Raw genomic sequence first — 19,497 nt, 5'->3', positions numbered from 1 at the left:
TTGAACTAAAGCTGGGCATCGTGGTGCATGTCTCTAATCCCAGCACTTGAGGGTCAGAGGCAGATAGATCTCTGTGAGTTTGAGGCCAGCCTGGTCTACATAGTGAGTCGCGGGACACACAGAGCTACACAGTGAGAGCCTGTTTTCTCTCTTTTTTTCTCTCAAGAAGAAAAACAAAGACTTTGACTAAGATATAATTACCAAGCATCAGCAGCAGACAGCCTCACTATATTCAGGTACAGTGATTGCCGTGAGGGCCTAAACTCCCCGCAGCTCCATTGTATGCAAGAGTATAATTTTCTCAGTTTAAAAATACAGCATTGTTTTCTTATATCACTGAAAATGCATTACACCTGTTTCTTTTAAATACATTTATTTGGACAATATTAGTAGCATAATAACCGAACCTCCTCAGCTATGACTTCGTCAGGTCGGACGATAGGAAAGCTCGTGTGAACATCTTATGAAGGAGTGGATTCATTCAAGAAGTCTCAGTGACTTCATTCATCTTTTCTCTCTTACTGTTGATGATTCATAGCCAGAATATGAAGTTTTCTCAAAAGAAGAAAGAGAGGAAATGTCTGGAACAGCGGGGTTGATGATGTCTTGTTCATTATGAAACCTTCACTGCGTATTTCAATCTCGTGGAATCTTTTGTGTTATTCTGACTGTCAATAAGAACCAGGGGGTTGTGCTGGTGATTTTTGATGATTTCGACAACACTTCCAAAGTACTAGAGAAGAAAAGAAAAACATGGAAGGTCAATTTCTGCTTATGTCTTCTCCATGCCCTCTCTCCACCCCAATCTCCCCCCACTTTCTCAAGTTGGTCACAATTATTGGGGCAGGGCTGATGGACTGACACTCTGCTCGGAAGTATTCATCTATTTTAACAAAGCCTGGACCCTGCAGGGTGGTAGGCTCTGGACTTTCCTATATTCAGTGAAGCCAAAGCCACACAGACAGCTTCAATTACAATACCTACTTAGACAAGTTACTGATTATGATGTAAGATTTGTTTAAATGTTTTACTGAATGCTTTAAAAATATTTGCTTCTGAGCTGGGTGTGGTAGTGCATGACTTTAATCCCAGCACTTGAGATGCAGAGACAGGATGATCCCCGAGTTCAGGCCAGTGTGGTCTACAGTGACTTCCAGAACAGCCACGTGCCTTGAAAGCCTGTCTTGAAGATCCAAAAAGAAAAAAAAATAAATATTTTAAAATTTGCTTACTTGAAACTGCCATGTGGTAGACTTTTTTATATCCCTCACAAAACATAAATTATCTTCAATGTTGCCCAAATCTTGACAATCTCCCAAAAGCCCATGTGTTAAAAGCTAGGCTCCCACAGTGCCACTACTGCTAACTTAGTGGAACCTTTAAGAAGCAAGCCTCATAGGAAGTCTTTGGTTCATTCTGGAGGTGCCCTCGGGGAGATCAGGACACCCTGGTCCTTCCTCCCCACGATTGATTTCACTCTACCGTGATATACTGACTCCCCACAGGGTCAAAAACAAGAGGGCCAATCTACTGTTGACTAAGACCTTCAAAACTGAGCCAAAGTAAACTTTTCATCTTTATAAGTTGATTACAATAGATATTTTTGTTATGGTGATGGAAGCAAACTGAAACACGATGATATAATAAGTTACTCAGGATTCAGTACTAGAAAACTTATTTCCTAGATACGTTCATATTTTTGTTCTCTTTTCTGAACAAGAAAGGGGAGCTTTATGAGCCCTCTTATTTCTATCTATACTTGGCTGCATGTAAGCTTAGAGGTAATTCATTGACAAATAATGGAGTCTCCTGCTATATTCTCATCATATGTGTTACTCTTTCTATAGTTGAATGTCCCATGTCTATAAGTCTCATTCAAGGATGTCAAAAAGTTTGTTTTAAAAATGATCCAAGTTTTAAATGAAAGATTAACGGATTATAACACAGACCCTGAAACAAAATGCATTATGCATACAAAAGTGTATAGTCATCAGTAAGTACGTTTATCATTTTTAAAGTAATTGGTCTGAAAGGGTCACATGGTTTATGGAATTGGTATCTATTGACTTCATTGTGTCCCTTAGCCTGTTAAGTACAGATAGCTATCTAGGAAACAAAGCAATTTAAAATTTTTATTGATCATTTGGATGACTTCCAAGATCACCATATTGAATAACAATATATTCATAACACTGGACAGCTTCTTATGTGAAATAGTTGTGTTTTAGCATCTGGCCATCTGAGTGATGGCCTGTGGAGGAGAGGCCTGTGGGAGGGCTCTCAGACGCTTCCACCTTTACTCCCTCCCCTGAGGCAGTCACTTGGTGCTCTTGCAATTACCAGTGGACTTCCTCTGTCAGAAATACCAGGATCCATTCGTTGCAGCGGAAGCAGGCCCAGACTCTTGTTAAGCCAAATACAGTCAGGAAAGTTTGAAAAAAAGAAAGGCTAGGAAATGAGCTAACACAATCTCTTTGATAATGAACTCAAGCTTTCAAAACGTGTCTTTTGAACTTGAGAAACAGAGAAGATTTAAATTGAGGTGGAATTATTTGAGACAGGATGTAGAATTGATCGAGCACATTTGTGCTTTAAATAAAGATGAGCTCAGGATAGTGTAGCTGCTGCTTTCCCCCAGTTCTCTTTATTTAGCTTCATTTAATTCAGTGTACTTGAGATTTCCACGGACATACAGAAAACAGCTGGTCCAATAGCTCAACATCTCGTAAAATAAAACAGAGCCAATAAAATAGAGCAGTTGTCAAAGCTATGAGATTATTGTACTGTGCAGGCCAAAACAACTGCATGAAAAGGTAAACAATTAATAAACTGCTTACTTATTGGCTACACACACACAATATACAAACAGAAGTAGAGAAACAATCTTTGAAAACATATGCATAGTTGGTTTTAGACAGCCCAAATTTTCATTTTCCTGTTTTTATGTTCAGTATATTGAAAACATCACTTTTTTTCTTACAAATTATTTAAAGGAGATTTTTTTTTTTTTTTTTTTTTTTTTTTTTTTTTTTTTTTTTTTTTTTTTTTTAAATATTTATTTATTTATTATATGTAAGTACACTGTAGTTGTCTTCAGACACACCAGAAGAGGGCTTCAGATCTCATTACAGATGGTTGTGAACCACCATGTGGTTGCTGGGAATTGAACTCAGGACCTCTGGAAGAGCAGTCAGTGCTCTTAACCACTGAGCCATCTCTCCAGCCCCTAAAGGAGATTTTTAAAGTTACTTCTTAGCATTGCCAGACACCTTTATAATAATTTAGTCCAGGGGCTAGTTATGCTGAGAGTGGTGTGAAGTGCTGACTTATTAATTCTGAGGTAGAGAAGAAGGTTCTTAGGAACTGAGGAATTCCTGTTGAGTAGTGTGGCTTTTTTCTTTCTTAGTTTTTTTTTTTCTTTCTTTCTTTTTTTCCCTGCAAGGAAGCTCTCAGTCTCTTTGAGAGTTCAGTTTATACAAGAAAATTTCAGGACCAGTGAAAAGGACAGCTCCCAGCTCCCCATTTTCATGCCTCTGGAAGGTGAGCTACACCCTGAGAAGCCATGGAAATGAAGCACTCCTGGGTCTGTCCTGTCAGCATTTCTGCTATTTCCTAACACTGATTAAAGAACAACAACAACAACCAAAAAAACAAAACAAAACAAAACAAAACAAAAAAACCACAGTTAAAGGAGACTTTTAAGACAGTTTGCAGCAGGAGTGGAAGTTTTACAAGCAGGGGGAAGCAGGCAGGAACTTGTAAGTTTATCTTGAGTCCTTCCATCATCCAATCCTCTTACTATTGCCAGTGAAACTCTTTTGTGATAAATGCAACGATACACTCATTTATTTGGTACAGGGCGGGGCCGGAAGGCCGGGCGACCAGGGGAGCCAGTCTGGAGCAAGGGTGAGCTCAAGAAGTGTCTCATCCTGAGATGGGCAGCAATTAGGGCTGTTCCCTCCTTGCTCTGGGTCTGCATGGACGCAGCCTGTAGTCCAGCAAGCACTTGGAATTCCTCTTCATGCAAATGAAGCATTCCCAACAACCAATAATGTACACTTACCCTGAAAACCCCCTACCCACTCCAAGATTTATATATTGTTACCCCTAATAAAGGAGAGCTGTTAGACTGAAAACTGGCTCAGAGAAGGCTGTTTCTCTCCGGCATTCAAGTCTCCGGCATTCAAGTCGCTGGAGATCCTGCAAACTCATCCTCCTGGATAAGCTTCCGGACCTCTGCACAAAGATGCCTGAAGACCCTGAGGGCAGAAGCAGAACCCTAAGCAGCAAGCGCGAAGCTAGGAGAAACCAAAGGGCTGAGGAATAAGCTACAACAGTTATTTAATGACAATTTTTTTAAAGAGACAATGCCATTCTGCTCTTGATTAGTGTTCTCAGACAACTCAGGGAAGACTTGTCTTTTCTAATCACCCGAGACTTTATTTAAAGCCTCAAGCTATAAAAACCCTTGAAGAAAAGACAGAGAAGAAACGTTATGCCATTAGATTTGTCGATGATTTTCTGGATGTGACACAAAGAACACAGGCATCAAAGCCAAGTTACATAAATGAGGCTACATAAAATTCAATCTGTCAGAGAGCAAAAATCAAGTAACGAATGGGGAGTATGTTCCTACATTCCCAAACCCAGAGCTGGCGATGATGGCGCACAACCTTTGTTTGTTTGTTTTTTAGTTTTCGAGACAGGGTTTCTCTGTATAGCCCTGGCTATCCTGGAACTCACTCTGTAGACCAGGCTGGCCTCGAACTCAGAAATCCACCTGCCTCTGCCTCCCAAGTGCTGGGATATTTTTAAGGTGCACACAACCTTAATACCAGAAAGGCAGAGGCAAACCCAACAACAGCAAGAGCTGGAATACTTGATTGGAATGTGTACAAAGGAGTGTGATAAACATTTCTGCACAGATGATGTACAAGTGGCCAATCAACACATAAAGAGATGCTGCGCACTACTAATCATCCCAGAGGATACCACAGAGCATCCATTAAGATGGCTACTATAATAAACAACCAAGAAATAATAAGTGACCAGTGCTGGGGATGGGGGGTTGGGTGCGCATATGGTGATGGTGGGGTTGTAGCTGTAACCTAAACATAACCAAGAGGTCTATGATAGAATTTTGATCTGTGTGTCTTAACCACAATTTTGTTTTTGAAAACAAAAAAATCTTGCCTATAACTATTCAACTAACAATTGAATTCACTCATGTAGCATCTACTAAAGTAAGCCATTGTACTCCAGGTCTGGAAAAGCACAGTGGATAAGAGATACCCAGTGCCTCAGTACTGGAAAAAAGAGATGCATCAGTAATTATGATTTTTTTTTTTTAACAATGCTGGGTTTGGAAAGGTCTATCTCATTTTGAAAATACCTTTTAAAAATGTTCCTTCCTTCCCCTCTATCTCTCTTCCTTCTTCCTTCCCTCCCTACCTCCTTCCCTCTCTCCCTCCCTTCCCCCTTCTTCCCTCCGTTCCTTCCTTCTCCTTCCTTTCTCCCTTCCTTCTTCCATTTTAAAATTTGAGGTAGATCTTCACTTTAAAGCCCAGTATGAACTTGAACTCACAATCTTCTAGCCTCATCTTCCCAAGCATTGGCCATGCAGGTAAGTGCTACTTGCTCTCATTCCCATCTGTCTCTTCATTAGAACCTTGTTGGTGCTCCTTTCTCTGTTTAAACCATCCTTTCTACCTTTTTTTTTCCTTCCTCTATCTTTCATTCCACAGATTCAAATTCAACCCATCATTCAAGGTGAGAATAAGCATTCCTTTCTGGACCATTCATGCGTGTGGTGGTTTGAAGAAGATTGGCACCTTTAGGCCCATGCATTTGGATGCTTGGTCATAAGGGAGTCGCACTATTTGAAAAGGCCAAGGAGGAGTGCACTTGGCGGAAGTGTGTCACTGGTGGTGGGCTTTGAGGTTTCAAAAGCCCCACGCTAGGCTCAGCACTGCTCCCTTCAACTGCAGATCGGGACATAGCTCTTAGTTACTGCCCCTCACGCTCCCCACCACGGTAAGAATGAGCTAAACCTCTGAAACTTTAAGCAAGACCCCAGTTAAATGCTTTCCTTTGTAAGAGTTGCCTTGGTCATATATCGTGTCACCTCACGGCGATAGATCACTGACAAAGACAATGGGCAATTCTTCCTCACACTCACTCCACGATTCCTTTATGGGGACAGGCTAGCTGTACAGAAACACACTGAGCTGCTATTTTGCTCCGAATTAATGACATTTCTGTTGGTTATTTAAGGCCTATGTATTTCATTACATAAGCTCATCTCGGCCCAAGACTTATAGCCTAATGTTTCAGATCAAGTTCTGAATTCTCAAGTACTTCCCTGGTCACCTAACTCAGGGCCAGAGTTGAGTTCCTAGGCCTTGATTTTGGAACGCTAGTTCATGACCTTGACTCTTACAACTTTGATTGGCTTTGGCATTTCAACTTTCATCTATAGGTTTTCTTGGACTAATAATGATATCAGATTTCCCTTACCAGGTGGAAATAGGAGATGAGGAGACGGCTCAGTGGACAAAGCACTTGCTGTGCAAACAAAAATATAGGAGTTCAGATCTCCAGCGCCCATAAGTATGCCAGGTAGACATAGTGGCCTGCATGGAATTCTAGCCCTCAGAAGACAGATCCAGGGGATACCCGGAACAAGTGGCTAGCTGGAGTAGTCATATTCAATCAAAAGACCCTGCTTCAAGCAATTAGGTGGAGAGTGATCAAGAAATACTCCTAAATATTAGCATTGGGCTTCCACACAACCCCCCCCACACACACATGCACACCATACACACAGACATATGTAATTTAAAAGTTAAACAAAAATACTGGCATAACTATCATATTTTCTTCTGACTTCTCATAGGATATACTATTACACAGCACACATCATATACTACATTATATACTATTTCAAAACATGACATTTCATCTTATCTTCTACTTATGACATATATACAACCCTAAGACCAAGTACTTTCTTACTCTTTTCTTTTGTCTCGGGCACCTAATTGAGCATGCTGCCACTGTGTTCAATACATAGATACAGAGCTGAGTTAAAGGGAAGTTACCAGCGAGTCACAGTGATACTTTCCCACAATCCTGTACTCAGGAGGGTTATGAGTTCAAGGCCAGCCTAGGCTAGGGATTTTTAGGCCTACCTACGCTATATATTATGACTGCGTCTCAAAATAAGAAAATAAAGAAATAAATAGAGAAATAACGGCTACTAACCTCTTCACCATTTTTCTTCTTTCCCAAAGCATACTGTTTGGTTGCTTCAATAAACCGTACAGGAATATTATATACTCGCTTGTTAAAGAACGCAACTAGTGTGTACGGCTGCTTAGAATCATGGCCAGAACTTTTCCGAATAAGAAATGATCCGTCCTGTTTGGTAGAGCATAGTGACAGTATTAGTGACATTTCTTTAAGCTAGAGATGAGTTTGTGAAGAGTATTTTATCATTTTCGGATATTATTTAGCTCCATGGTTTTTGTTATAGGGTAGAATTTGTTTTATTATTTTCCATGAATACTGTTTATTAAAACGGGTACTTAGACAAACTTGCGTGAAGCTGCGTGCTAGTGTTTAATGTCCCAACTGAGGTATTGTGCTCTCTGGGATTTAGAAACATGCAAAAGGACACGGGAAGATCAAACCTAGAGTCCCTCGAGCTGAGCCCATGTTGGCAAGTTCCTTAGGTAAAAATCTACACTGTAAGAAAGGAGAAGCTGGGAATTCAAGCTTTTAGCTGGAGAAAACGCTCATCTTGGTAGACTTATTTTGAAGTAGAAAAACTATTAAAAAATTCAATATGTATTAAATATTTCATTCAACGAGCTTAGCATCATACATTTAAAAAATTATAGACAAAATAGGACCCAAAAGATAGGAAGAAGTGTAAAAATTGGTATTCAGCCTTAGGAATGAATCGGAAGAAAAGGACAAAAAGGCCTATCTCAGAAACAAAGGAATAAAATTCACAAGGTTTCCGGAGACTAAGTAAGGATCGATTTAATGTGTGACCCGAGGTAAGCCATGGAGACAGCCAAGGCATTTAAAGAGGACTGCAGTGGAGTGAGTGGGTCAGACTGTGATGACCACCCTAGGGTGACAGAGGCCTGGCCCGGGGACAACTCTGAAAACCTCGCGGCTGACTGTCCCGGCTCCGAAGGCTGAGGAGTGGTCAACCAGGGCTCGCTGGAGAGTGCAAGGTTGAACCTCACTGACCTCTGGGCAGCCCTGCAGCCATTTCCTCCTTGGCCCTTCCCCTGGAGGACCGGCTAGAGAGGTCGACGGTGATTGGTTCAAAACAGACTGTGAGTCATAAGAAGGGAAGGGTGTGATTGGCCCATACAAACAGGTTGTGGCTGCTCCCAAAACATGCCCTCTCCCCAACCCAGTCTCCCTCCAGGGCCACCTTCTCTGGTGTGCTGCACTGGGCCCCCAAAAAAGGGGTGGGGTGGGTGTCAGTTTTTTCCCTAACTAGAGTGGGTTGGACAAGAAAGAAGCAAAAACTGAGGAAAACTTTAACTTGTTGGAGACAGCCTTCAAGATGGCCTTCTCCTGGTCTACTGCTGAGTTCTGTCTAGGCAGAGCAAAAAATATCCTCACCAGCTGATTGGTGACATTCTGACAGGGATTTAGGCTTTTAAAAAAATGGGAGAACAGAGGGAGTGAAAAGGAAACTTTAATCTTCCACTGTCCCATCTGTCCCCAGTTCTCCAAAAAAGCAAAAACAAAAACATAAGAAAACCAAACCAAGCAAACAGACAAACAAAAACCTTGCAGGTAGTTTCTGCCTTTATCCATATCGTAAGTCCCATGAGTGGGGAGTGGTTCAAAACAGCCTGTCCTCCCTGCCTCTGAGGCTGAGCTCTGCAGCATCCGGTCTTTCCCAGACCTCCCTGCCTCCTGCTTCTCTCTATTGTTTGAGGCTGGCGAAGCCCCTGGAGCCTCTAGATGAAGGACAAAGCAGCGGGTGCTCACGGGAGAGGAGGAGGCTCAGGGAAACAGCCCCTGCACCTAACCCCTGCAACTGCTAGGTGGAGTAATGGCGCGATGTGGGATTTTTAGGTGCTCCAACCTTGTTAGATCTGTGCAAGGCCTCTTCGGCAGACTTGCGGTCGCAGGCGCCAGCATACCAGGGCTTACCGTGCAATTCAGCCTCCTGTGAGACGAAAGCATCGAGAAAGTGAACCGTGAGCTGGTCCTCAAAGGAAATAAACATTTAACCTCGGGGCTTAAGTGCAAAACCGAGATGGGAACAATAATCTACATCTTTACCAGCAATGTCAAAATGAGTTTCAGGCTTCCTTTGGCCAGCCACAAAGATTATGCGGCTAGCTCATTCCCATTTGGCATTAAGCTGCTAAATTCAGTCTTAAAACATAAATGAACCTCATGAGATTCCTGAACCATCTTCCTCCTGAATGAATTATATACTCTTTTGTCATTGTGCTAATATTCTTTTAAAAAGTATTTGTTTTTATTTTGTGTGTCTTGGTGTTTTGCCTGCATGGGTGTCTCTGTGTGGTTGTCAAATCCTGGAGTAACACACAGTTGTGAGCTGGCTGCTGGGAATTGAACCTGGGTCCTCTGGAAGAGCAGTCAGTGCCCTTAACTGCTGAGCCATCTTTCCAGCCCATGCCTTTATTCTTCATGTTTAATAGAGTGCTTCATAATTTCAGTGTATGGGTGTTTATATGATGCTGCTCCTCGGGGCTGTTCACCTTGCTTTTTGAACTAGCATCACTCACTGGGATGACGCTGTAAGACTAAGCTAGGCTGGCTAGCAGCCCGCCCTGGGGATCTCCTGTTTCTGTCTCTCCTGTGCTGGGATTATAAACACAGAGACAGCACCACACTCCCTTTTCCTTTTCTTTTATTCTGTTTTTTTCTGTTTATTGTTTTTTGGTGGGGAGAGGGGTTGGAAATGGTATTTATATCCCCATTTAAACAACAAACACTGTTCCAAGTCAACTGGTGCCTCAGTGATATTGTCTGACTGGATTTTGACAAATAAGGATACTTGTTCACTCGTCACCTTCAAGGGCACACAGAGTCTTTTTCTCTGTCTCTTTATGCTGCTCTGTTTGATACAGGCTTTAACATCCTAAGCCCCCCACAGGACTATTTTGAGGAAATCATAAAGTTTAAATAAATGTGAGAGAAATAACAACAAAAACAACACGTTTTCTCCCTGTTTTAAAGAAACACTGTTATTTGGGGCGTCTGGAATAGAATAAATGGGCGAGGTCTCTTAGTCACTTAAAAAAAAAAAAAAAAAAAAAAAAAAACAGGACATTCTGTATCCATTGAACCAACTGGGTTAAAATCCGGACTCCCTCCTGAGCCATACTCCAAACTGTCTTCTCAGAAGACATGCTCTTTCCTGAGATCCACTAGAAATAGTCCAACAATGTCAAGCTCTCCCTACCTGGTCTGCAAGAGTAGAATTAAATGGGAAGCTAGGTAACGGTCCATCTGCAGCTGGGCTGCCCCCTTCTGGGAACCCTGGAAGAGAGTTGGAGACTCCATTAATCTGCAGTAGTTTCTGTACAGTTACAGTACCTATGTCTCACTACTGCATGAGCTCCCTGGGACACACACAAAGCTGAAAACTCCTCAGGACTGCTATGGGGGGTGGGGTAGGGTGGGAGGGGTCAGGGGTGGGGGGTGGGGAGGGTTGTCAGGACCCCTTTAAATCGTCAAGATCCTTCCAGATGTTTGAGAGGTCTTTGTTGTTAGCAAATGCTTATCTTTGAAAAACCCAGGTTTTCCTCATCTATTTGAATAAGCATAGCAACAGACTGTTGGCTCTAGAATTTAAAAGTTCTGTCAAGTTGGACCTGGTAATGCAGGCTGTAACACCAGCTACTAGGGAAACTGAGGCAGAGGGATCCCAAGTGCAAGGCCAGCCTGAGCTACACAGTGAGACCCTGTTTTAGGAGTAAGTAAAATTTGTAAAATCTAATCCAGTGCCACTCTACACAACACACATACACATAGACACACAGACACACACACACAGACACACACATATATACACACACAGAAATACACAAACACACACACATACACACACATATATACACACACAGAAATACACAAACACACACGCATACACACACACATATATACACACAGAGATATACAAACACATACATACCAACATACACATGTATATTTAGTTTGGAATAGTTTTCATAAAAATATCCATGTTAGTGTATAATGAATCCAATGTAATTTTTAAATAGGTTATTTAGGTTTTATTTTTTCTGGCTCTAACCTACAGCTTTGAAAATGCCTATTTGCTAAACGTGTTATATTTTTGTCATTAAAATATTTAATTATTTTTATTTTATTATGCAGGATAATTTTCATGAACACATATAAAGTATTTTGGCATGTCCCCACCATATCTTTTCATTGACAGCTTTAATTTGTAATATACTTATTAGTAGAAGGAAGAAATGTTTAAACAAAAGGTATTTGACTCTCCAGGGAAATTTAAATGTATTAAAAGTGGATTCAAAGGGAAAGTGTTTAAGAATCCTTGCATTAAAACAAAACTCCCTCAAGTTTATAGTCTCACTAATAGAGACACAAGAAATAGAGAAAACACTGTTTTTTCTGTCTCTGTCTCTGTTCTCTCTCTCTCTCTCTCTCTCTCTCTCTGTCCTCTCTGTCTCTCTCTGTCTCTGTCTCTGTCTCTCTGTGTCTCTCTCTCTCTTTCTCTCTCTCTCTCTCTCTCTCTCTCTCTCTCTCTCTCCTCTCCCTCTCTCTCTCTCTCTCTCTCTGTCTGTCTCTGTCCTCTCTGTCTGTCTCTGTCTCTCTCTGTCTCTGTCTCTCTCTCTCTGTGTGTGTGTCTCTCTCTCTTTCTCTCTCTTTCTCTCTCTCTTTCTCTCTCTCCCTCTCCTGTGCCTGATGTGTGTGGATCTAGTCATTTGGGAAATATATATATTTAATGACAACAAAATGTTTTGCCTTCCTAGAACATAAAGGACATAAGCGACTTTACCACACAGCATTGTGTGTCATAGTGCTCTTGAGAGCAATGAACCTCATGCAGTTTCACTGAGGTGGCTTCAGGGGCAGGTAGAAGCAGCACTCTCCGATGGAGCAGCAGTTGAGAGACTGGTCTGATTTCCCCAGGGAACCTGGTACACAGTGCTGGCTGATTTCTGAGGGCCAGGAAGTCAGCGGAGTACCGGAGACTAACACTTTCACAGTCAAGGCTGTGTGCTGGGATGTTGCTATCTTTGCTCCATTTTTTTTTCCCAGCAGGACCTGGGTACTCCACGTCAGAGAAAACATTTCCAGACCACCCCATTTAAAATGGTGGCTCTCACTGTCCCCACCAGATTCTCCCGCCCACCCCACCCCACCTTGCTTTCTGTGGCACTTTAGGGTTGCCTACTTTGAGGCTGTTTCTCTCCCTGTCTGTTGCCCCACCTCCTGTCTCCTCCAGCAATGATATAACTTCCATCGGGACAAGGCCATTGATTCATCCCAGTCTCTCCTTAAGCCCAGGCAGTGGCGGGCACATGCGGAGAGATGATCAGGGACAAATGGGAGAAGAACTCCAGTTGGCAAACAAAAGATAAAATAACGCCTTTTAAACAGAAAAATTAAATTTCTATAGACAAATCATTTTCACTTTGTGTTGTTGGAATTAACAGAAAAACTACTTAGCGTGAGTTTCATTTTATTTAAAGTAAACCAAAAGTGTAATTAACACTACAAAATCAAGTTATGAAGCAAGAATAAGGTTTGTTTTGTTTTGTTTTGTAAATCACAATTACTTTGTTTATTTGAATGGCTAATCTTTATTATTTAGAATATGTTCCAAATTACATGTAGAGTTTTGCTTTCTTTTTTACCCCTACATTGAGTTGAAAGAAAATGAAGAGCGAAAGTAGTTATATTCTGTGAGCCTGACTTATCTGGTTAATATATGTATATATTAAAAAGTCTTATTTTTAAGTGTGTGTGTGTGTGTGTGTGTGTGTGTGTGTGAGAGAGAGAGAGAGAGAGAGAGAGAGAGAGCTCAGGTGTTCACAGATGCAACAAGTCATTGCTCCCTGGGGTGGGAGTTGCAGGCCTTTGTGGGTGCTAGGAACTGAACCCAACTTCTAATCCATCTCTCCAGATTTAATTCTGTATTTTAATTGAATGACTAATAAAACATCATATTCCATATATAGCTCAACGGTATAACACTTATCTATATGCATGAAGCTCTGAGGTTAATCCCATCATGGCAAATTTGTGTAATTCGCCAAATTGTGACATTATGAGTACTTATAACCCAAGTACATGAAGCTTTAATGTACTAAAAATATAAATATATAAGAGAATAATTAATAAAATCAACAAAAATAATAGTTACAAACACAGAAAAAATATATATTTATGACATACCATATGCAGGATAAATGTATATGATAACAGTTTATATAATAGTAATAATAAGAAGTATATAATGAAGGCTTATCAATGGCTCTTCTTTTTCCTTTGTTTTCTATCTTATGAGGGTAAATACATAGAGAGTGATGAAAAGACCCTGCATACCCAACTTTACACTATTACCCCAGCCCCCTTTCAGGTATCTAACATCCTACCACATTCAGTTCTTTATTAAATTTGTCCAACCTGTCCTGTCATCTTATTTCCAACTATTCCTTCTGCCAATCAAATTCTGTATGTGCCTTGCCCCTTTCCCCCATGTGCTTCTTTTCTTTATTTCTTGTTTGACTGAGTAATAAACAGTTTGATAAAAAGAAAAATGTCTGCCTACTGCCTACTTACTTTTCTCTTGCTGAGATAAAATACCATGACTGAGTGTGGTGGTTTGGATGAACATGGACCCCATAGAGTCATAGGGAGAGGTATTATGGTGTATGGCCTTGCTGGAGTGGGTGTGGCCTTGTTGGAGTGGGTGTGGCCTTGTTGAAAGAAGTGTAGTTTTAAGGTGATGTTTACCTTGAGAAAATTATACAGTTAATTAACATGTTCTCATTTTAGGGTACATTTTATAGATATATGTGGAGTTTATTAAAATATATTTCAGATTTATATGAAATACCTATCATTTATTGAGAATCTTTTAGATGCCAAGCACTGTTCTGGGTATTTTAATCTGAGTTTTGAAAATAGCTACATTGTATTTTTTTTTAAATGATGCTGATTGATAAGTAAATATTCATCTAATACAAAAGATAAAAAATATTTACTGTTCAAAACAACACTATGAAATATTTTTTGCCCCATTTTACAGACAAGGAATCAGATAAGACACGGGCATAGTGGAAGTGACAATACCACTTGATCCCATGCCTGGTCCTACCTTCCACCTGTGATTGGCAGTCATAACCCCGTTGTACTTACTTGGCAGGGGTACAGGCTTTTGATGGACAGGTCTGAAAGGAAGAAATGCAGGTTACATGAAAGGCAGAACACAATACAAAATCTGGATAAACTGCACCAAAGGATTATTAGATTTAAAAATGGAAGGGACAATAAACCTTTTAGAGAACCAAGATTTTTTCCCCTTTAGCTTTGATAAAGGAGGAGCCTTGACCTTAGTGCTATATGTTAGATGACACCAGTAACCTAAAGAATGGCTCTCTGAGATTCTACAGTCTCATAAGCTGCTTAATAGCTTTCCAGATTTAATTAAGAAGCAATGAGACACTGGTTCCCTGTGCGAGCCTGCATGACAACGAATTCCCATAGCAACAAGAAGAAACTTGTCCGTAAAGGGAGGATTCTCGTACTGGGAGAAGTACTAGCTCATGATCTATTATCCTTGTACTCTGGAGGCTGAGGAAGGAGGGACTTGAATTAAAGGGCAGCCTGGCTGCATACACAAGGAACTCCAGGAAAGCTGGGGCTACAGAGTGAGACCCCATCTTTAAAAAATAGAAAGATAGACAAATAAGTAAGTAAATAAATAAATAAACAAACAAACAGAAGGGTGGGCGAAGTAGGTGCTTCCTGCTCTTGCAGAAGCCCTGAGTCCAGTTCCCAGAGCCCACATTGGATGGTTCACAACCATATAACTCCAGCTCCAGGGCCTCTGATAGCCTCTTTACACACATGCAGCACATATTCTCATCTACACATAAATACACAATGAAAATATTTTTTAAAGAACTAACAAACAAATGAATGAATGAATGGATGAATAAATAAATAAAGAAAGAAAGAAAGGATTCTCACTTCTGGGTGGGAGGAAACACTGGTGACTGTACAGTGTCTTGTCTGTGACTAGACCCTCGGTGGCGCTCAGCAGGAACAGGCTTTTCTGGATTAGAAGAGTTTCACATTAGTATTAAAGTGAAATTTCTGTCCACAGCCCCAAATAAAAACTCTTTGGCCGATGTCTTCTCCTGTCTTCTAAGGGGTTTTTGGTCTGTGTATGCGTCAGTCTCTTGGGGCGCATACACTCTTAGGACCAAGACTGCCTTTCTGCGTGGTACAGGTGATGCTAACTCCTCCGGCAGCTTACATGGAGACAGAGCCCATGGGTACTGGACTTTAACTGCCTGAGCACAGGTGGGTTCCAGGAGATGAGCAGGCTCCACAGCCTCTGTGTAACTTGTTCTCTGCTTTCTGTGCAGACTTCCTTCAGGTGTTACCGTACCTTCTTGTGTCTTGATTAGTCATGAGATGTGGTATAAGTAACTTATTGCTGATGAGCGTAAAATCTTAGGATTTATGAATGATCTACTCCTTTTGAAAAATTAACTGAATCTAAGTCTAGGTCACCCTCAAATGTGAATATCACTTGGATCTCAACATGTTCTGGAGGGAGGGGAGAAAATAGGCATAAACATTTAAGCTTAAGAAAAGTATTGAAGCCAGGTGGTGGTAGCCCATGTCTTTAATCCCAGCAACTTGGGAGGCAGAGGCAGGTGGATGATCTCTGAGATCAAGGCCAGCCTGGTCTATAGAATGAGTTCCAGGACATTCAGGGCTACACAGAGAGGCCCTATCTCTGGGGTTAGGGCATGGGGAATGACTGTTGAAACCTGTAGGGAACTTTACTAGTGAGGCATTGAGAAAGGCAAAAAGTTACAGGAAGGAGAGAAACAGCGAGGACTCAGCCATTCAGGCAGCCTTGACTCTACAGGTGTTTCAATCATGTAGCCAGGTTCTTTGACCTGCCATGCTGGTTTTACGCTCATTTATTTAAAACGCAGAAATCCCCAAAGGAACACAATGGAACCACATTAGGTTCCAGCAGCCTTAAGCTCTGACCATACTATATCGCCTCTATACTCTTAGGGCCTTGCCTTCTTGTAAAACCTCCTCCGTTTTGGTTGAGCTGTGGCAGTCCCCATCATTACAGTAATTTCATTTCCAGAGCTTGTTAGGTCTCTCAGACTGTCCAGGTATCTAGAAATGAGTGCAAGCTGGACAGCAGGATTCCTGGCGATTAGATAAAAGCCAGCATTCCTCGGGGACTTGTGAAACTGGTTCCTATCTGCCAGAGGAGTCATCTGGCTACCTGTGGTCCCTATCAGGATCTTAAAGACCATGCTGACCTCTGGGTTTCCTCAGTATCCCAAGTACCTGCTACAGGTTTCACACTCCACACTGGCATCCCAGGCCTTCTCCCCTTCCCGCCAGTTCAGTGCCCCTCCCCCACCCTCTCCCCATCTCGGCGCCCCTCCCCCACCCCTTCCCCCAGCCCAGTGCCCCTCCCCCACCCCAGCTCCCCCTCTTTCCTGGAGCTGGCCATCCTCACTATTTGCCTCTCTAACTCTCTACCTCTTGCTAACTCACATCCTCCACTGTTCTCTTCTCCTGCTGCTTTAGCCCCGGCCATGCCCAGCCTTCCTCCCTCTGCTCCAGACATCTCCAGATGCCTCTGTCTGTCATCTCTCATCTCTCCAATAAAAACATTAACCACCTCTTGGGTCAGTCCCATCCGCAGTTTCTTCCCTGCACCCACTTGCATCCAAGAACTAGAACTAGAGTGGGTTGTTTCTCTGGATTCCTGCCTGAGCCCCGCCCCCGAGTCCTGCGTCGCTCTGTATGTCATCTCAGATTCTTTGAACTGACTACTCACTGGCCACCCAGCAATGGCCAAATGCAGGCTGGAAAAGGAAACTTCAACCTACACCCCAGCTTGTAAGCAAGCCACTGGCGGATAATTCTTGCAGAGTAACCCTCTCCCCCAATAAAGCCCTGCATGGTCTCAAGTTGCTAATTTCCTTGTCTGTTTTTCACAGTCCTGAGGTCTCCTCCCCCGAGTAGAGGAGGCTGCTCACCTCCCTTTGTGTTGAGATGGCCCCTGCCTAGGCTCTTGGGAAGAGTCTGAAGAAAGCTGCTTGCTCAACCCCTCTGTGGGATGCCTCTGAGAAGGGCTCCCAAGCAGACTTGGTTTTGGAGACTCCTGGAGCCTTAAAGTCTGCACAGAGGCCCCCAGGTCACTAGGACTCTGCTCTGCTCCTGCTTATCAGGCTGGGGAGACTGGAAAGGCATGCAAGGTGTGCGTGGGAGAACAGGAAACCTTCAAAGGGAGGCAGAGGAGGAGGCGGGGGGGGGGGGGGAAGGGGGCGCAGAAACAGCCTGGGGAAAGGAAAAACAGAGGGAAATAAAATGGGGGTGGGGGTCCTATTAGTGCAGTAAAAACAGACAGGAGAGCTGTCGTGTGTGCTCAGAAGAAAGCAAAAAGCCGCTATCTAAAGAGCAGGGACACCAGAGTGCTCTGTGCAGACACTGACTTAGGACAGGGGAAAGGACACGCACTGTGATTTGGCACAGGGTGCCTTGTGTGAACATCGGGTGAGGGCAGGACTTCAGTGCCTCTGTGTTCTAAGTGTCGACATCATGAATGAATCTTACTCTCTTTCCAGTCCCCATTCATGCTTTTCAAATAGAAATTTTTAAAATGGGGTCATTAAAAAGCATGGTATGTGTGTGTGTGTGTGTGTGTGTGTGTGTGTGTTATGGTGAAGCGAAAGCAGAGAAGACTTGGAAGATGTATGGACGCAAGGGGTATTTGAACTTTGAAAGCTTAGCAACAGAACTTTAAATAAACAGTTTTTAAAAATGCATTGCCTTGCCTAAGCTGTTCATTCTGAGACATGATACTGCCATATTGTTTTCTAGCCGGCTGTGGCCATAGGCAATAGGCAAGAGTCAAGGATGCTGCAGCTTCCTCCACAGCCCGCGCCTGCTAAGCTCGGCTCCTAAGCTAAGGCTGCTGCTCACTACCACCACACAGACCCACCCATCGCTTAGAAGAGTTGGCTTTATATTAACAATTGGCTCATAGATAATGAAGGAAATTCAGAATTCAGAGCTTCTATGCATATTATTAATTGAAAAATTATTTTTAGAGTACATCCTTAACCTTCAGAATAAATACATTTACCTTCACAAACATTTGATGTGTTCGGTAGGGGAGGAACAGGAGTCTATGTTAGGAAAAAAAAGGCAAGTCAGCAAATCAGAAGATGGAGATGAAAACCAGAGCACTGTTAAATCTACTGTTAGAGCTTTGTTGCGGCTACTCTAAGGCATGCCAAAGAAGCTAAGGCAGTTTCTGGCCCAACCTTTTCATTCACTGAAAACTGGATGAGTTTGTCTCATGGAGGAGCAGTCCATTTCCTTGTGGGGACATCCCTAACCTATCAACAGTATTGATGGACACTACAACCCCCTCAGCCATTTCTAGGCAATAGTGCCTGTGCAGAGGACATCTGGGTTTGGTCTTATGGTCCCACCTTCTGTGTATCTGAAGTGATGGTCACTGTCAGGCTCTAGAGTAAACTTGGGTCCAGCTGGGCTGCCTTGCATCATGGGCTGGCCCAGGGTCACCCTGTTCTGGCCAGAAGTCAAGTTTAACTTGTGGCTATTTATCTGATACAGAGCAGTCTGTCAGCTGCTCTGGGATCAACAAGGCAGGAAGTGGACAGAGGCCTTCCGCAGGGATGCAGGCATGGATGCCTGCACATTCTCTATCATCTGATGTACGCATGGAGGGAGACCAAGAGACTCCAGCAAGGATCAGGGCCCAGGAAGTGGTATCTTCCCAGCTGCCCGAGCGTTAGAAGCTTCTCTGGTTGTCTAGGCAGCAGCTTCGGTTGCTAAGCCTGCTATGTTAAGCACAGTGGGATGCATTGATGACCTTAAGAAAGTGGATATCAATAGATATAGCAGAAAATGTGAACATTCTCAAGTGCAGAATCAACTTACAGTCTTAAGTGGGGTCGATGATTTCTTCCTGGGGAATAAAAGATTAGCCTTGTTAAAACACGAGGAAGATGAAATAGAACTACCATCTTTTTCTTAGACCTAAACCATAGAAGTGAAAACAGTGGCTAGCAAGACTGTTCTCAAAGGACAGACAGGGACAGATGGAGGATTTAATTGTGCTGATCTTCTCAACAGATAGAGAAGGGTTGAATTAAATGTCTTACTTGGTGTTCTACTGCTGTGAAGAAA

The 19,497-nt window shown here is 42.5% G+C and overlaps 1 protein-coding gene across 3 annotated transcripts in view; it reads right to left on the bottom strand.

Annotated features, from left to right (window-relative positions):
- Positions 1 to 356: 356 nt before the first annotated feature.
- The window catches only part of Blnk (B cell linker), a 69,295-nt gene continuing 50,154 nt past the window's right edge, over positions 357 to 19,497 (bottom strand). For 2 of the 3 annotated variants that reach the window (XM_052186104.1, XM_052186123.1), the window contains 8 exons: positions 19,249 to 19,276; positions 18,425 to 18,467; positions 15,259 to 15,343; positions 14,425 to 14,456; positions 10,472 to 10,548; positions 9,119 to 9,202; positions 7,264 to 7,419; positions 357 to 733 (listed from right to left, as the gene is read on the bottom strand). In XM_052186104.1, the coding sequence (XP_052042064.1) occupies positions 614 to 733; positions 7,264 to 7,419; positions 9,119 to 9,202; positions 10,472 to 10,548; positions 14,425 to 14,456; positions 15,259 to 15,343; positions 18,425 to 18,467; positions 19,249 to 19,276 (625 nt within the window). In that variant the 3' untranslated portion in view covers positions 357 to 613. Of the gene's footprint in view, positions 734 to 5,504; positions 6,565 to 7,263; positions 7,420 to 9,118; positions 9,203 to 10,471; positions 10,549 to 14,424; positions 14,457 to 15,258; positions 15,344 to 18,424; positions 18,468 to 19,248; positions 19,277 to 19,497 lie in introns of those variants that run through there. The other variant, XM_052186114.1, reaches the window with a different exon arrangement.

Source organism: Apodemus sylvaticus, chromosome 1 (genome assembly GCF_947179515.1).
Source record: "Apodemus sylvaticus chromosome 1, mApoSyl1.1, whole genome shotgun sequence".
NCBI lineage: Eukaryota > Metazoa > Chordata > Mammalia > Rodentia > Muridae > Apodemus > Apodemus sylvaticus.
This window is presented reverse-complemented; position numbering and strand designations above follow the sequence as displayed.